The sequence below is a fragment of the Naegleria fowleri genome (assembly GCF_008403515.1).
Source record: "Naegleria fowleri strain ATCC 30894 chromosome Unknown tig28, whole genome shotgun sequence".
Classification (NCBI taxonomy): Eukaryota; Heterolobosea; class Eutetramitea; order Acrasida; family Naegleriidae; genus Naegleria; species Naegleria fowleri.
Genome location: NW_025407960.1, coordinates 751994 through 769709, shown reverse-complemented (window position 1 = coordinate 769709; position 17716 = coordinate 751994). Strand labels below are relative to the sequence as shown.

Genomic DNA, 17716 nt, shown 5'->3' with positions numbered 1-17716 from the left:
GCAAAGCGGCAAATATTCACCAAAAAAAAACAAAAAACACGACATTGTCTTCTTTCGATACCGTCGTGCAATATCAAAGTCAATTCTTTCAGCAACACTCCACAAGACGCATGAATCATCATACAAATCATACAAACAAACATGTTCATGACCACACGACGACGACGAACGAAGAGAATGAACCACATGTTGATACCAATAACAACAACAACATCAGTATTAGTAGTCAAAGAATTACGGAACATTTAATCCTTCAAAAGGATCAACACTTGAAGGCAGGACGTTTATTGGTTCTCGTTCCCATCCTCATCGGTTACTTTTATTGCCGAGAAAAATCCAACCGTGTTCGTCCTTTGTTATGTGGGAGAGATGATCGTTCACTACTTGTTACATTCCTTAATGAAACAAGAACAACAAAATTTTCACAAATTTCGTTCGGAGAGAAACTATTTCTCAGGTTATTCACTCGTGATGATCAATGTGGCACACATGTTGTGTGTATTCGCGCATCAATTCATGACACAAATGTATTATGGACCTTGGTTTCCGAGTTACATCTTGTCCACTTACAAGATGATTGTTGTGGCTTGTATCTTTCCGAGTCATCATCAAAAACAGTACGTGATTTACAAGTGGAATGGTCCATTTACAATTCTATTCTCATTGTTGGTGACGTACCTTTCTTCGAGAGGAGTGGAAATGTCAGATTTGGAATGGTCATTCTTTCAGAGACGATTGGTCGACATGTTTTGTTTACAATACGCGGTGATGGTTGGATCGAACATGTTTTCACACTTTTTGGCGTTCAAAAATCGAGAATATTCCATGCAACAATTTAAAGCAGCGAATGAGCGATTTAAGAATGAAGAGAAAACCAAATTCATTGCCAATTTGAGTCATGAAGCGAGAAATCCATTGCATTGCATTATGGGAAGTTTACAAGTGTTGAATCATCATTTTGAAGGAGAGAAGTGTTTGAACGGATGTAAACATTGCTTTGTCAATCATCGTGAAATTGGAGAAATCATTGAAGATATTAAGGAAAATGCTAGTTTATTGCTTCACATCTTGTCGTCGTCATTGCAAATGAGTTCATTGGAAATGGGAAAGATTCAATTGAAACATGAACCATTCAATTTGAAACTCTTATTGGATTCCTTGGTTGGAGTGTTTTCGCAATTGGCTCATGAAAAACAAATTTCATTGTATCTCTTTTATCAAGTATCAAACATGCCACAAATCTTTCGTGGGGATTCTGTTCGATTGAGTCAAATCATTATGAATATCATCTCGAATGCCATTAAATACACGAACAAGGGTTTCGTGAGAGTAAATTGTTCACTTGCCACTTTAGAAGAACTCGAACCTATTCAAAAACAAAGAAAGAGGAATAGTCTTGAAAACTTGTTAAATCCTATCACCCATGTTCGTTTGGAATTTACGGACACGGGCTGTGGAATCTCACAGGATCAAATCCACAAACTGTTTCAACCTTACAGTGTGATCGATCAAACCCACGATCAAACCCAAGATCAGAACGAATTTGGATCCTCTTTTGAACAATATTTCAACCAATCTGAAAATTTAAGGAAACTCACTGATGGAGGAAGCAGTTTAATTCACACCAATCGAAATGGTCTTGGACTTAGCATCACTAAAATGTTAATTCGAAAAATGAAAGGACATATTAAGGTCAAGAGTGAAGTTGGCGTTGGAACTACAATGACAGTTATTTTACCTCTCGAGACAGGTGACAATTCAGAAATTGAAAAAACCATTGACATGTTCCTGTCAGAAAATACCTTGACCTATCAAGTCACAATTATAGATCCTGACCCTTGTTTTAGAAGTGTGTTGAAGGATTACCTCTCTTTGATGAAGAGAGTACAAACAATTTCATGTTATGAAAGTTTTGAATCGTTTAAACTTGACCATCAGTTCGGGGATGTTGGAAAATGTGAAAATTCTCACAAGGAAGAATTATGTTCTCTCTTTTTTGTTCCAGAACGAGAATATGAAGGGATTCAAGATCATTTTGGAAATTCCAAAAATGCAAAACAAATCATAATTCCAACAATTTTCAAAGGAGTCAAACGATCGTTTCCAGATCAACACTATCTTCCTACACCCATCAAGTTTGGCGAATTAATAGAATTATTTAAAAGAATTGAGGAAAACATTCGTGAGGCCAATTCTTGCCCTCGCTCTGTTGAGGGAGACACCGGTAGCACACCTGAACCAAATTCAAACCAAACAAAGACGGATGCGGAGGAAGAATGCAATTTTGACTTTAGCAAATTCTCAGTGTTGTTGGCGGATGATAATGCAGTGAATCGAAAAGTATTGATGAAAATGTTGCAAATCATTGGATTCAAAGATATTGACACTTCCAATGATGGAATGGAATGTTTTGAAAAGTTCAAACAAAAATCATATCATTTGGTCTTGTTGGATTGTTTCATGCCCATTCTGAGGTAAGTTTGGCATAACATTATTGGACATTTTGAATTTAACATTTTACTTATAACCACAAACCATTTGTGAATCGTTTGAATTTTATCAACTACAGTGGAAAGGAAGCATGTGAAATGATTCGAAATTATATGAAATATCGACATCATGAAAAAGAAGAAATGCAACGAATACCAATCATTGCCATCACAGCCAACACATGGGAACCAAGAGACACTTTACTCTCACAAGGTTTTGATGATGTTGTTTACAAACCATTTATTTTGGCTGATTTCAAGAAATTGTTGACCTCTTATTTAAGCGCCGCCAATCAACGATAATTCAGCTCCATTCCTCGAACATCCTGCCGCTCCCTTAAAAAGTAAAAGGAATGCCATCACCATTATTAACCATCCTGTACATTTTTGGAAAGGCGGTGGATTCGAAACAAAAAAACGTTGCCTTACTACGCTGCCTTTATTTCCTCCTTTCAACGAGATACTCAAAAGTGTGCTGCAGCATTATCACCACTTAATCGCGATTGAAGAGAATTTCTCTAACATTTTGAATATATAGATCGATACAGAAAAATGGGAATATTGAGAAAATCGTCGACGAATCATTCTGAACCACAGGGTCGCCTTTTCATGACGATTTATAAACTCTTTTCGTTGCAAGATCATCCCATGATCGCTCAAGTACTATTGTTATTTTGGGTTCCGATCGGCCTGAGTGCCATGTATTGTCAGGAGAAGGGCTGTTCTGTTCTCTTTGCGTGTTATTTTGGAGAAGTATTCTTACATCTATTGATGGACAAGTGGGTCGAGAAGTGCGGAAAGAACTCTCCTTCTTGCATGGTTTCAAAAGTAGCCTCCGAGGTTCGACAAACGAGTGATATCTTTATTCATCACTTGATCACGCAAATGTATTATGGACCTTGGTTTCCAAGTTTCATCTTTTCAACCTTCAAAATGTTAGTCTCTGCTTGCGATATTTATCATGGGGGATTTTGCACGGTGACTGGGGCTGTGACTGTCTTGAGTTCTGTTCTTTTTACTTTTCTTTCTTCGAGAGGAGTGGAAATGTCAGAGTTGGAGAGTAGGCTCTTTCAGAGAAGATTGGTGGATATATTCTGTTTGCAATACACGGTCATGGTTGGTTCGAAAATGTTCTCTCACTTTTTGGCATTCAAAAACCGAGAGTTTTTACATCAACAAGTTCAAGCTGCTCATGAACGATTTAAGAATGAAGAGAAAACGAAATTCATTGCCAATTTGAGTCATGAAGCGAGAAATCCATTGCATTGCATTATGGGAAGTTTACAAGTGTTGAATCATCATTTTGAGGGAGAGAAGTGTTTGAATGGATGTAAACATTGTTTTTTGAATAATAGTGCCATCAATGAAATCATTGAAGATATTAAGGAAAATGCAACATTATTACTGCACATTTTATCATCCTCATTGCAAATGACCTCACTTGAGATGGGAAAGATCAAATTGAAACATGAACCATTCAATTTGAAATTCTTGTTAGATTCATTGATTGGTGTTTTTTCACAATTGGCTCATGAAAAACAAATTTCATTGCATTGTTTTTTCAATGTCTCAAAAGTTCCACAACTGTTGAAAGGTGATTCTGTTCGATTGAGTCAAATCATTATGAACATCATCTCGAATGCCATCAAATACACCAAGAAGGGTTACGTCAGAGTTAACTGTGATTTGGCAACGGATGATGAACTCAAAGAAAACAACACGATTCGAAAAACGAGCCATGAAAATTTGTTAAATCACCACCGTACAAACATTCGACTTGATTTCATTGACACAGGTTGTGGCATCTCTCAGGATCAAATACACCAATTGTTTCAACCTTATGGAGTGCTTGAAAATCAAAACGATGAACTGGAGACTTCCTTTGATCATTATTTCAATCAGTCAGAAATGTTAAAAAAGTTACATGAAGGAGGAAGCAGTTTGATTCACACCAATCGAAATGGGCTTGGGTTAAGTATCACCAAAATGCTCATTCACAAAATGAAAGGAAAGATTAAGGTGGAGACCAATGTTGGAGTTGGAACGACCATGACGGTGGTGTTACCTATGGAAACTGGCGACAATTCAGAGTTGGAGAACACTGTTGAAAATTTCTTGTCATACAGACGATTTGCATTCACAATTTCGATTATTGGCCAAGATCCATGTTTTCGAAATGTATTGAAAGATTACCTCTCTTTGATGAAGAGAGTACACCAAATATCAACGTTTGAGAATATGGATTCTTTCATGGAAGAAAATAGGAAAGGTAAAGATGGAAAAAGTAATACTGTTTCTCTTGTTATTCTTCCAGAACAAGATTATGAAAGAGCTTGTCAACAATGTTTTGGAGAACATTTCTTAGTAATTCCAACAATTTTCAAAGGTGTGAAAAGAGCGTTCCCCAACCTACATTATCTGCCAAAGCCCATTAAGTTTGCAGAGTTAATGGAACTATTTACAACAATAGAAAGCCAACTAAGTAGCAGCACTTCTCACAATTCAAAAGCGTGTAAAAAGGACAAGATATGTCAGGAGATAGCAGGAGAAGAGCAAGGATTTGACTTTAGCAAATTCTCAGTGTTGTTGGCGGATGATAATGCAGTGAATCGAAAAGTATTGATGAAAATGTTGCAAATCATTGGATTCAAAGATATTGACACTTCCAATGATGGAATGGAATGTTTTGAAAAGTTCAAACAAAAATCATATCATTTGGTCTTGTTGGATTGTTTCATGCCCATTCTGAGGTAAGTTTGGCATAACATTATTGGACATTTTGAATTTAACATTTTACTTATAACCACAAACCATTTGTGAATCGTTTGAATTTTATCAACTACAGTGGAAAGGAAGCATGTGAAATGATTCGAAATTATATGAAATATCGACATCATGAAAAAGAAGAAATGCAACGAATACCAATCATTGCCATCACAGCCAACACATGGGAACCAAGAGACACTTTACTCTCACAAGGTTTTGATGATGTTGTTTACAAACCATTTATTTTGGCTGATTTCAAGAAATTGTTGACCTCTTATTTAAGCGCCGCCAATCAACGATGACAGTAGAATTCTTCCAAGAGTTGTTCATCTATCTGTAAACAGCACATTGCTCAAAGCAACGCTCCAACGCTGTCGATATTCAAACCATTTGGAAATACTGAGTCCTTTTTAAATTTATACACAGATTGCTCCACATTCAAATCTAAATGTTCATCCTTTTGGTCATATTCTTGACAAATTTCAATTTCCCAATCCGATGGACCTGAACTCATTTGAATTGCAAATTCCAACAACACACTCTCTCGATCCTCGAGTAATTTTTCACCATGAGCTCTCTGCACTCGTTCCACAGTAGTTTTCCAAATGTATTCTGCTTGATCCACATATTTGAACCATGGAATTTTCTTATGCTTCCATATAAAGATAACAGGTTTGTTTGATAACTTGTTCATCAATGTAATGAGATTCGTATGATCCTCTTTGAAAACTATCTCTCCCAATGAGCGCGCCACTTTTGAGTTTTTATGATGTAAATTTTCCAAGAGATTGGTGTCACCCACATCTGATTTCCATTCATTGTATTGATCATCACGATCTGATTTGGAAACTTGTGAATGATACAACTCATTTTGGGAGAGAGCAAATTTAACGAAATATCTAATACGTTCCTCAGGCTTCAATTCCGATAAGACTTGCACGAGTGGATCTTTTTGTTTCAAAGATTCCATGATCCATTTAGAATCCTTCTCATCCAAGAATGATTTGAATAAATCTAAAGTGTCTTTTTCATTTTGCAAATGTTTTTGGCTTGCATCAATTTGTTCCTTCTGTTCTTCCTCTGATTGAATCTTTGCGGTTGTTACTTTGGCTGATTGATCTTTGCTTTCTGATGGAATGACTTCTTGATCCGACATGATGCTGTCTGATATCAGGTTTGTAACGGCTCTATTTTTTTGTCTTGACAAAAGCTTGTAACGGCCGTTGTTGGCTTCAGTCTTGATCCCCGAACAAGTCAAAATCAACGATTCTCCAATTATTGTACAGTAAAGTGGTTTGTTATTTGAGATTGTGACAATCAATTGATGTCACAGAATCTTGAACAAAATTGAAAATGGTCCAACAGCGGGTGAATCAATTCACAGCAGAAACACTCTTCTCCACGAACATCTTTTCTTCAATAAATTTAACAATATCCTCCACATTTCTTTTCCCTTCATAAAACAATTTCGTCTTCATCTCACCATTTCTAAAAAAAGGCCAATGTAGGATATCCTCTCACTCCCAACTTGACCACTGCACTTTCATAATTATCGGGACCATTCACTCTCGCTACTTTTATTCTTCCTCCAAATTGTTCCTTAATTTTGTCCACTAATTTTGCAAAGGTCGGAGCAAAGGCTTTGCAATGTCCACACCATGGAGCATAAATATAAATTAATGATACGGGTGATGAAATGAAAGATTCAATGGATGAGCCTTTTAAATTATCATCATAGATAAAGGAGGTCGGAAGAGTCGTAGAGGATGGAGTTTCATCATGTTGTTCTTTAGTGGTGGTAGTGGTAGTGGTCGTGGTGGTCGTTAATGATGATGATGTTACTCGTTCGTTATCGGAATTTATCATTTCAAGTTTACCTGCCGATGATGAAGAGGAAACTTCAAGCGATGAAGATGGCACTGATGAGGACAATTTGGCTCTAAAATTCATCCACGAGACCAGATAGATCAAAACAATCACTCCGACAGACACGAAGAGAAATTTCTTGGAAACAATTAGGGAAGATAATTTTGAAGACATTTTTTCGTTTTCATATCCACCGAACAAGAAGATCTTATTGACATTTAGATGTCATATCTTATTGGAGGAACAACCATTCCGTTATCCATAACAACCAACACATTGGATTTTAAGGGCAGACTTGTTCAAATTCCATTTGTTGAAATCAAAAGCGAGTATATTCAATCTCTCATTGATAAATATATTTAATTGTTTGGTCATCATTTTGAGGCTAATTTCTTGTCCCTGTTCATAACACACACCATTACACCATTGGACAGTCTCTTACTCTTGATGAACCGTTTCCTGAATGTTGCTGCTACCATTATTGCCAGCAGCGAGAATGTCTTGAATGGCATTCCTTGAAGAAAAGGAGGATGTTAACAACGCTTTCAAGCTGTGTTTGGAACCAACACTGTCTCGAGAGCTATAGAGGTCGGTATGATGATCATGAGTGAGAACGGTTGGAGAAGCACTGTTTCTTGCTGGTTTGAAAAGATAGGTCTGCATTAGACCTTTTCCTTTGACTTCAACACTTTTTTCTTGGAATTTATAAAAGTCTTTCAATTTGTGATAACATGTGGATGTAATTTGAATGTGACCTGTTGGACATGTGCTCTCCATTCTATTCAAGTTGTGGATATAAATTCATAAAAATTTTTTATCATTTTCTTTGGCTCTAACTAGATTGCAAAAAAAATATTTACCTTGACGCAATGTTCACAGTATCACCCCAAATCTATCAAAAAGAATGACAAGCGCCGTGCAATTCGAAAATAAAGAATGTCTATTCAGAACGACGAGATTAATACTTACATCAAATGCATATTTCAGCAGACCACAAATGCCTGCCACTACTGGACCAACATGCATACCAACCTTCAATCCAATATTAAGGCCGTTCTCGTCACGAAATGAATCAACAATATCAAATAATTGAATCGCAAAATCAAACATTCGTTCCAAGTGAGATAATTCTGTCTCAGAATCTGGTTTCAACCCTCCACAGCAGAAATATTTGGAGCCAATGGTTTTGATTTTCTCCACATTTGAAGCTAAAGTCAAATCATCAAATTTGTGAATAATTAAGTTTAGAGTTTGAACTAATTCATATGCAGAAAGATTTAAATCCAACAATCCATATAAATCGCTGAAAAAACAGGTCACATTTTCGTATTTGTCTGCGATAAAAGTTTCTCCCGCAATTAAGCGTTGAGCTATACTCTCAGGCATAATGTTCAATAATAGGGATTCACTTTGACATTCGTTCGTCATGACAAGACAAATAATTGCACAAGATAATTCATGCTATATTCCAAAAAAATTCTTCATACAATACATACCTTTTCTTTTTTTCTTCTGCCAGCTCCTTTGTTTGTTTCTTATATTCAGTAATATCTCGCATAAAACAAGCAATAATATTTCTTCCATCTAAAACTCCAACCGAAATTCTGAGCTCGAGAGGAAATTTACTTTGATTCTTCTTTTGACCAGTGATTTCAATCGTTTCTGCGTAATTCACCGCGCTGAATGCCATCTTTAATTGTTCCATTTAAAAAATTAACAATTCAATTAAACATTCAATTGATTGAAATTCCATTTTAATCTTGCATTCTTAATCTATATACTTACCTTTGCTAATATCGGTTCAAGTTTTGATGCAGATTCTTTGTCAAATAATTTCGACAAGTGAAAACCAATAATCTGATCGCCACTACAAAATGAAACATTTCGACCATTTCAACGTAATATATATGGTAACAAGTATAAAGTTGATCTCAAAAACTTAATGTGAAGAAGAGTGATCATACGTACCGATATCCAAACAATTTTTCAGATGACGAGTTGAAAATATCAATAGTTCCACCAGCACTGCAAATTGTGGCACATGTCAAAGCCGCCTCCAACACCGCTCTCTCTTTCGATATCTTTTGTTTTACTTTGGCCCGTCCAACTCCAGATGATAAATAATAAAAGAAAATATAATTTCGAATTTCATCATTGGCATCAATAATCTCCCATTGAACATAATTGAAAAGTTTTCTCATTCTAAAATTTTCTTCTTGCATAGTCGAAACATTTGTGAATAAGAAAAAGGAAGCAATAAGCAATACGGGACAACAAATCACAACCACAACAATGGTCATCAAAGAGCGGCTCGATTCGAGAGTACGTCTTAATAATTGCGTAATGTTACTGAAGGTCATGACAAGCTCAAAACTATCTTGTCTCAAAAAGGAGTGATAATCACCAATATGAGAAACCGTGAGGTTTTGAGAGAGATCCTTGTACATCAGAATGTTTGACCTGAATTTGGCAACTTGGTCGTCCAATGAAAGGCAGTTAAATTCATCACAACTCATGTTATTCTTTTGTAAAATTAAGTCTTTCATACTCGAAGAATAATCTGTCATGCTTTGATATCCATCAAAAGCTGACCCAAAACGAAATGAGTTCCATACACTATCGAACTCTTCCAATGTAGAAATTAACGAGTCGCCACCATCTTTTTCTTGCGTGTAATTATTTCCAATTTCCAATTTGTTCCATAACTTATACCTCAAACTTTGAGACAATCGCATTGCAGTCGCAGCCAGTTGAAGTTTCTTCAAGCCAATAAAGTGAGCCTTAAAGCTATTAATACCATCAGCCATGGTTAATGATAATGCACAACATGTCAAAAGGAAACAAATAAACGCTATTACAAAGAACGAATGTGAAGCCGACACAAGCTTGTCAGTACTAACAATCTTTGCAGTAGATTGCTTTTCCAGATTCGATATTATCTTTTTAGTTTCTTCTTTTGGAACTCTCTTGAACAACTGTATGATCAGCTTTCTTTGTCGAACAAAGATGAATGCAAATGTGGCAAATGTCATAACATAGAGCAAATATGCACAAAAAATTCCAGAGCTCACAATAATATATGCAGTCCGAGCTTGCTGATTGTGTATGATTTGGATTACATAACTCTCGGAAAAGAATTTCTGAAAGTAGTCAGTAAGAAATTCAATATTAGACTTCAAAAATTCAAAGTAATTGTCTGTGGGTACTAGAGAGGAGTTGTTAATTCTTGGATAAATGATTCGTTTCATCTTTTTAACAAGCCATGAATTGGAACAATTTTGCTCGAGAGTAAGACCATCGTCGATCTATATGCAATTATTAACATAGTTTCCTCTGAATATTATTGTGGTACTTACAATGAATTTCTTGTCATTACTATTGAATAGCGCCATGATTTCTTGATCATATATTCCACTATCAAATAACAATTCAACGTTCTCTACTTGTTCCAACTCAAAATTCAGGGCCCTCAAATATGAAACTGAATCGGATGCTTTTAAAATGTTTCTACTTTCAATATTAACAACTGTGAAGTAAGGTAATGATGGAAGTGGTACAGTGGTTGTCAGTACATCCAAATTTGTGAAATAGCTCAACAATGGAAGCGTGACTGATAGTAGTACAATTATAAAACCAGTTGACACAATTCCAAATGTAACAAGAAAATAAAATAGTAGACGGTTCACCTCTCTTTTGTTAATGGCATTGGAAACAATTTCTTGTTGTTTGTCCACTGTTTCCTCTGCTACTTGTGATACTGAATCTAAATTATCATCCATCATAGGAACATCTAATAGTTGATCATTATTTTCAGTTTCTTTGGTTGTATTTGGAATTTCCTTTGATCCATTTCCGGTGTCTAGTACATTAAAACTTAATTCTTCTTGATATTCAGTATAAAGTTTTTGAAAGAATGGATCATCCTCATTTTCTAATATTAGATTATTGAACGCGATATCACAATCTGATGTTAGAGATTGAATGTTTTGGATCAAATCATTGACATCCATGGATGCAAGTAAATTCTTCCAGAATTGAATGATCAAATATCTCAGCTTGCGCATCTTAATTTTAACCCCTTCTAGAATAATTTCTGAATGGGCGCTGTTTAAACGTCCGTTTGATAAACATTTTTCAGTTTCCCTTGTTCTTATGAAAATATTGTATTTCATAAATATGCTGGAAGAGGGTTGTTTTTCGGCTCTTTTAAGAAGTTGTAGAGAAATGAAGTAATGAGGAGAATGTGAAACATCTTTCAAAAAAAAGAGAAAAAAGAACTTTCATATGAGCATCTAGCCAATCTGCATGTTGAGATGTTTCAATAAAATCTGAAACCAATCGTTTGTGTTCATTAATACCTTTCATTGAAAATTGCAGAAAGGCACACACTGCTTTAAAGTCTCGATTATGAATTCGTGTGTCGTGTGTGAGGGCAAGCTTTACCATTTCATGACCTCTGTTGAAAAGATATTTCGTGTAGAAATCTGTCACCAAAAATCCAATAACAAAGCCTATCAAGGCTAGTACAGGAGGGCAAAATGCAAGTCCAAGCCCAAGATCCCATGAATCGCTAGCATTTACCAGTGAGGCAATTAACGACGCAACAGCAACTCCAATTCTCGCAAACCCAACACCACCATACACAGAATTGGCTCTTCTTCTCACAAATGGTAAATTACGGAATAAAAGGATTACAAATCCAAGAGAAAATATTGCAAAATAAATGGGCCTTAAAAAGCTAACAAATTTTGGTGTCACGATGGAGATGATTAAATAAAGCTGATTCGAGCCAATCACATATGAAATGAGAAATGGATCCAATAATAAGAATTTTGCTTTAGATGTAATGAAAGTGTCACAAAAAATCATGACGGTTCCCATTGTGATCACCACTTGAATGAGCACCAATATAAGAGAAAGAATGGAAAAAACGGCATTCATGGTTCCCCAACATGCTTCAGTTGGAAAGCTGGAAAGTACAAATATTTGGACACCTTTCTGAATTTCAACTGTTTTTGAATAATCACAGCCCCAAAATCCTTGCATTAAAGCAAATGTCTTTTTTGTCGATCATAAGAATATTGTTGTGATGGATTCATGCACAAGTGGTTCGTGAAGGGGATGACAATAAATGATGGCATGTGTTAGTAATAAACAATTATCGGTGGGTAAACAATGAAGTAGTTTTTCACAAGACTTACCATTGGCAATGAAAGGAATGTCATGATGGCAAAAACACTTCTACCAGCAGTTCGAATTTTTTTCCAATATTTGCTACCATAAATTAGAGATCGATAAGTGAAGAAGATGATGATCATTCCGATACATTCAACCAAGCACATAATTGCGAACAATGCAACAAAACCATTATATGGCAAAAATTGAAACCCAAACGTTCTCGGAGCAACAAGAGCATGCACAATATATCTTCCATATTCGCCCCAACCATCGTCAACGGAAATTCCCAATGAAAGTGTTTGATAAATCATCATCAAATGAAGACTCAAACACAACAGAGGATGAATGGAACGTTCCAATTTCAACGCATTGATGAACATGAAAAATTGTTGAATCTTGTCCTCGAAAAAGGAATGATCTTGTTCATTCCCAAAGGTGCCTTCTTTGAATTGTGAAGAGTTAACATCATCAAAGGAGTCACTCACCGGAACCACCGAATTGCTGGAGTACAGGCCTCTTTTTTTGTAAACATTGGCTTTTGGATGGATTGCGTTGTTGCCCGAAACAGTTGGAGCCTTCTTCTTGGAGAAGGATCCAGAGGGATGACTAGGAGGATGAGCTGACTGATCAGCAGTACTCGGATGACTATGCTCTGTCATTCAATCTCCACTTTCCCATAAAGGTGCTAGATCTAATTAATTGATCAATACAGTAGAGTACGAAGTAGCCTGTAGCCACGAACGAGAAAAACCTCGTTCTTGGCTTTGGATATATTATCGTATCGCGAGAGAGCGAGTACCGAACAGAATGTTTCACCGCCTTTCTTTCTAAGGGTGCTACAGTGCGCTCAATTTTTTGTATTAAGGAGAAATCAGGGAATGAGAAATCTCCCATTCCTGAAAAAGGAAAAACAAAGTGAGAGTGTCCAACAATGTCCTTGAAATGATGCATGAACAATGATCATCCAAAGATTGAAAAGATTCTAAAGATTTCTATTTGTGTGTCTTGAGTCTTTCGAGAAGTCTCGCTGATCGGCTTTTGAAATTCAATTTCAGCACAAAAAAATGGGCAATCAACTCGCTGTGAGCGGCTCTGTGCAAGAACTTCACTTGCAAGACTTGGCTGAAGGTTTAGTTCAGGATCACCCTCTTGGAGGAGGTCGATTACTCAAGAGTGTCCAATGTTGGACGGAAGAGGGTATGCCAGTGGTGGTAAAGGTATATTTGAAGAGAGAGGATGATCCGCCTCTCGCTCTCGCACCTCATCATGCCAAATTGAAAATATTGAATGAGAAATTGAGTCTGAGGAATCAACCCAACGTGTTGAGTTATAATAGAATGGTGGAGACCGACAAGGCTGGTTATTTGGTTCGACAATATTGTTATAGCAACTTGGCAGACAGAATCAGTACCCGACCGTTTTTCAGTGCCATCGGGAAACGTTGGATTGCTTTTCAAATTTTGCAAGGATTGAGTCAGATTCATAAACTTGGACTTTATCATGGCGATTTGAAAGCAGATAATGTAATTTTGACTGCTTGGGATTGGGTCTTTCTGACTGATTTGGCTCCTTTCAAACCATCACGAATTCCCGATGATGATCCTTCATTCTTTTCGTATTATTTTGATACATCCGGAAGAAGAATTTGTTTATTGGCTCCTGAACGGTTTTGTCCAACATCACAAGTTTATGGTATCGGAAACACTGCGTCAGCAACGCCACTCACAAGTACCAAATCGTTGGCAAACGCATTTGTCATGATTGATAACAACGGTTTAGATCAAAGCATGTTAATTAATGAGGATACATTGTCCCCTCCTTCGAGTGGCAATCAATCATCAACGGATTCGAATAACAACAACACAACATCTAACACAGAAGAAATCACTGAAAAGATGGATATATTTAGTGCTGGATGTGTCATTGCGCAGCTTTTCCTCGATGGTGAAGCGCTCTTTGACTATTCCCAACTTCTGGCATATCGCAAAGGAGACACCGAACACTTCTCAAAATTATTGGAAAGAGTCGAAGATAAAGATGTTAGAGAGATGATTACACACATGCTCGATTTGGATCCAAACAAACGACTCTCAGCAGAAGAATATATTACAAAATATACACCGACCATTTTCCCTATTTATTTCAAATATATTCATGAGAAAGTAATGATTCAAATGCTAGACAAAAATTGTGACAAGAGAATTCAAACAATTTCTGAAATGTATGACAATATTATCGAAGAATTATCGGAATCATCAGAAATTGGAAAGAGCCCTAGCAATCAAAGCATATCTTCTACTGTGAAAACAGCTCAAAAAAGCTCTGACACACTGAACGCAACGAATGCACCAGAATATACCGGATATATCCAGAAAAACTCTCTCCCTGAACTTATATCAGATACAAAGAAATTTAATCACAATTTAGACGATACAGAAAACAAAGAGAAAACGCCCTCCTCAAACAACAAAATCGAAAAGCTCTCTGAAAGAAGAAAATTTAATAACGGGAAAAAACTGGGAAAATCACAAACCACCCATGAGGGTATTGAAATTATTGCAACTCTTCTTTGCTCGAGTGTTCGAAATGCTCAAAGTGTGAGCGTTCGAGTACAAGGCCTTGACCTCATGAAAAAACTTGCAGACTTTTCTTCCAACTACACAAAATTGGAAAGATTGATACCATACACTTGTGCTTTGTTGAATGACCAAGCTCCTCTCGTTAAATCAAAAGCGATAGACACACTCACATATATTTTGACCAAGATCACCGCATTCCCTCCAAGCGACTCTAATTTATTTAATGACTACATTCTTCCTGCTTTGAAAATTATTTGTACTGACAAATCTGATTTAGTGAGAGTGACATTTGCTGAAAATTTGCCATTGCTTGCCTATCAAGCAAGAAGATTTTTAGAAATGAGTCAAATAATTAACCAAAATATCAATAATCAAGTCATGATAAAAGGAACATATGACAGTGAGCTAAACTCCTTGCAAGACGAGATTGGATCACGAGTTTTGGAACTCTCAATGGATCAATGTACAGTTGTGAAACGATCTCTTCTGAAGAATATTACACCTTTATGTATTTTTTATGGACGAAGAAAAACCAACGACTTTGTATTGCCAATGGTGATTACTTTCCTCAATTCACGACAATGGAGATTGAGACATGCATTCTTTGAACAAATTGTTGGCATTTCGATTTTTGTTGGTCCAACCTCGCTCAAAGAATTCATTTTGCCATGTATCATGCAAGCTCTTTATGACGTTCAGGAATTTGTTATAGATCAAGCTTTGAATGGTCTAGTTGCACTGTGTGAATTGGGCATGTTTGAAAAATCGACAATTGTAGACATTGCTAAAAAAGTTTCATATTTGCTCTACCACCCTAACACTTGGATACGATATAATGCAATTGCCTTTTTCTCGGCAGCCAGCAAGCAATTGGGAATGGCTGACACTAGTTGTTTCTTGCTTGATATTCTGAAACCACATTTGGCTCAAAGCATAATGATTATTACGGAATATTCGCTGCTTGAAAGCATTACTCAACCAATAGCACGTGATACATTTGATCGAGCTATTAAGCTTCTTATGGAAGACCTTAGTGCTTCCTCTCGTCAACCTTTCCAAACTTTAATAACACAAAAGTTGCCTCAGGTTTCACCCGAAGAGGTTGACAAATTGGAGACCATTTTACCGTACCTCTCTCAAGTGGCAACAGCCGTACTGTCAAAATCTTGGGAAAATAACAATGATGGCGAAAACCAAACCAACATCGATAGTGGTAGTGTGGTACAATTGAATCTTCCACTCTTTACACATTTCACACCAATAGAAAGTCCCTATATTAGTCTGCAATCAAGTATTACACAAAATAATCAAGCTCCATCAAAACCATCACAATCCAAGCAGTATAATAATGAATGGAATACATTCTTCTCAATGTCAGGAAAACCAAAATCCAAAACAAAAGATAATGACGACTTCCCAAAGAATATTACAAATCCCCTCTTAAAAGCCTCCACTATTGGAAAATGGAGACCAAATGGTAACTTGTTTGGCCAATCCACAGAACACAAAGGATCTGTCAATGAAATTTCAGTTCACGACAGCTTGTATTGGTTTGTGACAGGTGGCAACGATGGAACAGTAAGATTGTGGGATCTCACCAACACTGAAAGAGATTTTGCAATGAATTCTAAAATGACGTATACCATCATTCAAGGAGGAGGAAGAGTGAACTCGGTGGCAATTCTCAATGTGACATCTCCTCTCATTGCTGCTTGCACAGATAAGGGATGGATTCACGTATTCAGCGCAGATTTAGGCACTACCATGTACACTATAACCATTTCGGATAGCGGTGCAATATTTGTGCAATCTTCAAGCGGGTCAAAAACTCAAGAAGCATCCATTAATGTGGTGAGACCTCTCAACATTGGAAATCAACCATTACTAATTTGTGGAAATCAAAATGGAATGGTTGTAGGTATCGATCCAAGAGCTGCCAGAGAGGCATTTTCATGGAAATCAAAAGAGGCACTCGAACAGGGACCAATCTCAGAAATTTGTTGTGGCGACAATGAACCTTGGGTGATTTCTTCGACGAAGCGTGGATTCCTCACATTGTGGGACTTGAGATATCAAATTAGCGTTTCCAATACGCGAATTAATGAAAGTGCCATTAACAGAATTAGCATTTGTAAGAATAGCGTTTTGACCAGTTCATTCTCATCTCCGTCTGTATATATCGCATCTCAAAACAATGACATTAATTTATGGAGTTTGGAAACACAACAAACCTTATACAAGTTCAGATGTTCTGACACTAGAAAGAAGAGTCAACCAACTCCACACACCACACCCAATATCGATCAGCCATACGGCTCTGATAAATTTGCCATTGGAGAAATTAAAAAGATTATGAGGGAGAGAAAACAATTTTCGACAGAGGAGCCTACCTTTGATATTAATGCTTTATATGTGAATGATTATGATGGATGTTTTTATTCTGGCAGCAGTGATGGCATTGTGAGGTTCTGGGATGTGAACAAAATTGATCAGAGTTATGTTGTCAGTGGCGCCTCTCAACAAGCATTTATGTATGGTGCTAAGAAGGAAGATAACTGTACGGTATTTACTGAGGATGTGATGTCACTCCAACGAACCGATCAATCTCTCACCTCAAGTACAACAAGCAACAGAGGAAAGGGAGGTACTTTCTCACAACCCATTGCTACACATCACTTGGACACAATTACTGATATTGAAGTTGTGTCTGGAGTATCAAAAGGCCATTTCCAACCTCTCTTGTTGACTGCCTCTCGTGATGGTATGCTTAAGGTTTGGAAATAGTATTAAAATTCTGAAAAGTTACATGTCTCAAGTATTCTGAAAATATTAAATGTA

General features: G+C 36.7%; 7 protein-coding genes across 7 annotated transcripts; 3 read left to right on the top strand and 4 right to left on the bottom strand.

Annotated features, from left to right (window-relative positions):
• Window positions 1-525: 525 nt before the first annotated feature.
• Window positions 526-2792, top strand: FDP41_002187 (uncharacterized protein; the record flags this gene model as incomplete). The annotated part of the gene is made up of 2 exons (XM_044705354.1): window positions 526-2474; window positions 2570-2792. The coding sequence occupies 2 exons, from the start codon at window positions 526-528 to the stop codon at window positions 2790-2792; spliced, it is 2172 nt and encodes a 723-aa protein (XP_044563830.1).
• Window positions 2793-3041: 249 nt separating this feature from the next.
• Window positions 3042-5557, top strand: FDP41_002186 (uncharacterized protein; the record flags this gene model as incomplete). Its single annotated transcript, XM_044705353.1, has 2 exons — window positions 3042-5239; window positions 5335-5557. 2 exons carry the CDS (start codon window positions 3042-3044, stop codon window positions 5555-5557), a joined length of 2421 nt encoding a protein of 806 aa, XP_044563829.1.
• Window positions 5558-5607: 50 nt separating this feature from the next.
• FDP41_002185 (uncharacterized protein) lies at window positions 5608-6411 on the bottom strand (the record flags this gene model as incomplete). The annotated part of the gene is made up of 1 exon (XM_044705352.1): window positions 5608-6411. The coding sequence occupies one exon, from the start codon at window positions 6409-6411 to the stop codon at window positions 5608-5610; it is 804 nt and encodes a 267-aa protein (XP_044563828.1).
• A 332-nt stretch (window positions 6412-6743) lies between these two features.
• FDP41_002184 (uncharacterized protein) lies at window positions 6744-7295 on the bottom strand (the record flags this gene model as incomplete). The annotated part of the gene is made up of 1 exon (XM_044705351.1): window positions 6744-7295. One exon carries the CDS (start codon window positions 7293-7295, stop codon window positions 6744-6746), a length of 552 nt encoding a protein of 183 aa, XP_044563827.1.
• Window positions 7296-7559: 264 nt separating this feature from the next.
• On the bottom strand, window positions 7560-11185 carry FDP41_002183 (uncharacterized protein; the record flags this gene model as incomplete). Its single annotated transcript, XM_044705350.1, has 7 exons — window positions 7560-7899; window positions 7982-8013; window positions 8091-8529; window positions 8618-8811; window positions 8907-8988; window positions 9090-10426; window positions 10478-11185. 7 exons carry the CDS (start codon window positions 11183-11185, stop codon window positions 7560-7562), a joined length of 3132 nt encoding a protein of 1043 aa, XP_044563826.1.
• Window positions 11186-11327: 142 nt separating this feature from the next.
• FDP41_002182 (uncharacterized protein) lies at window positions 11328-12958 on the bottom strand (the record flags this gene model as incomplete). The annotated part of the gene is made up of 2 exons (XM_044705349.1): window positions 11328-12179; window positions 12323-12958. 2 exons carry the CDS (start codon window positions 12956-12958, stop codon window positions 11328-11330), a joined length of 1488 nt encoding a protein of 495 aa, XP_044563825.1.
• A 405-nt stretch (window positions 12959-13363) lies between these two features.
• Window positions 13364-17662, top strand: FDP41_002181 (uncharacterized protein; the record flags this gene model as incomplete). Its single annotated transcript, XM_044705348.1, has 1 exon — window positions 13364-17662. One exon carries the CDS (start codon window positions 13364-13366, stop codon window positions 17660-17662), a length of 4299 nt encoding a protein of 1432 aa, XP_044563824.1.
• Window positions 17663-17716: the final 54 nt, after the last annotated feature.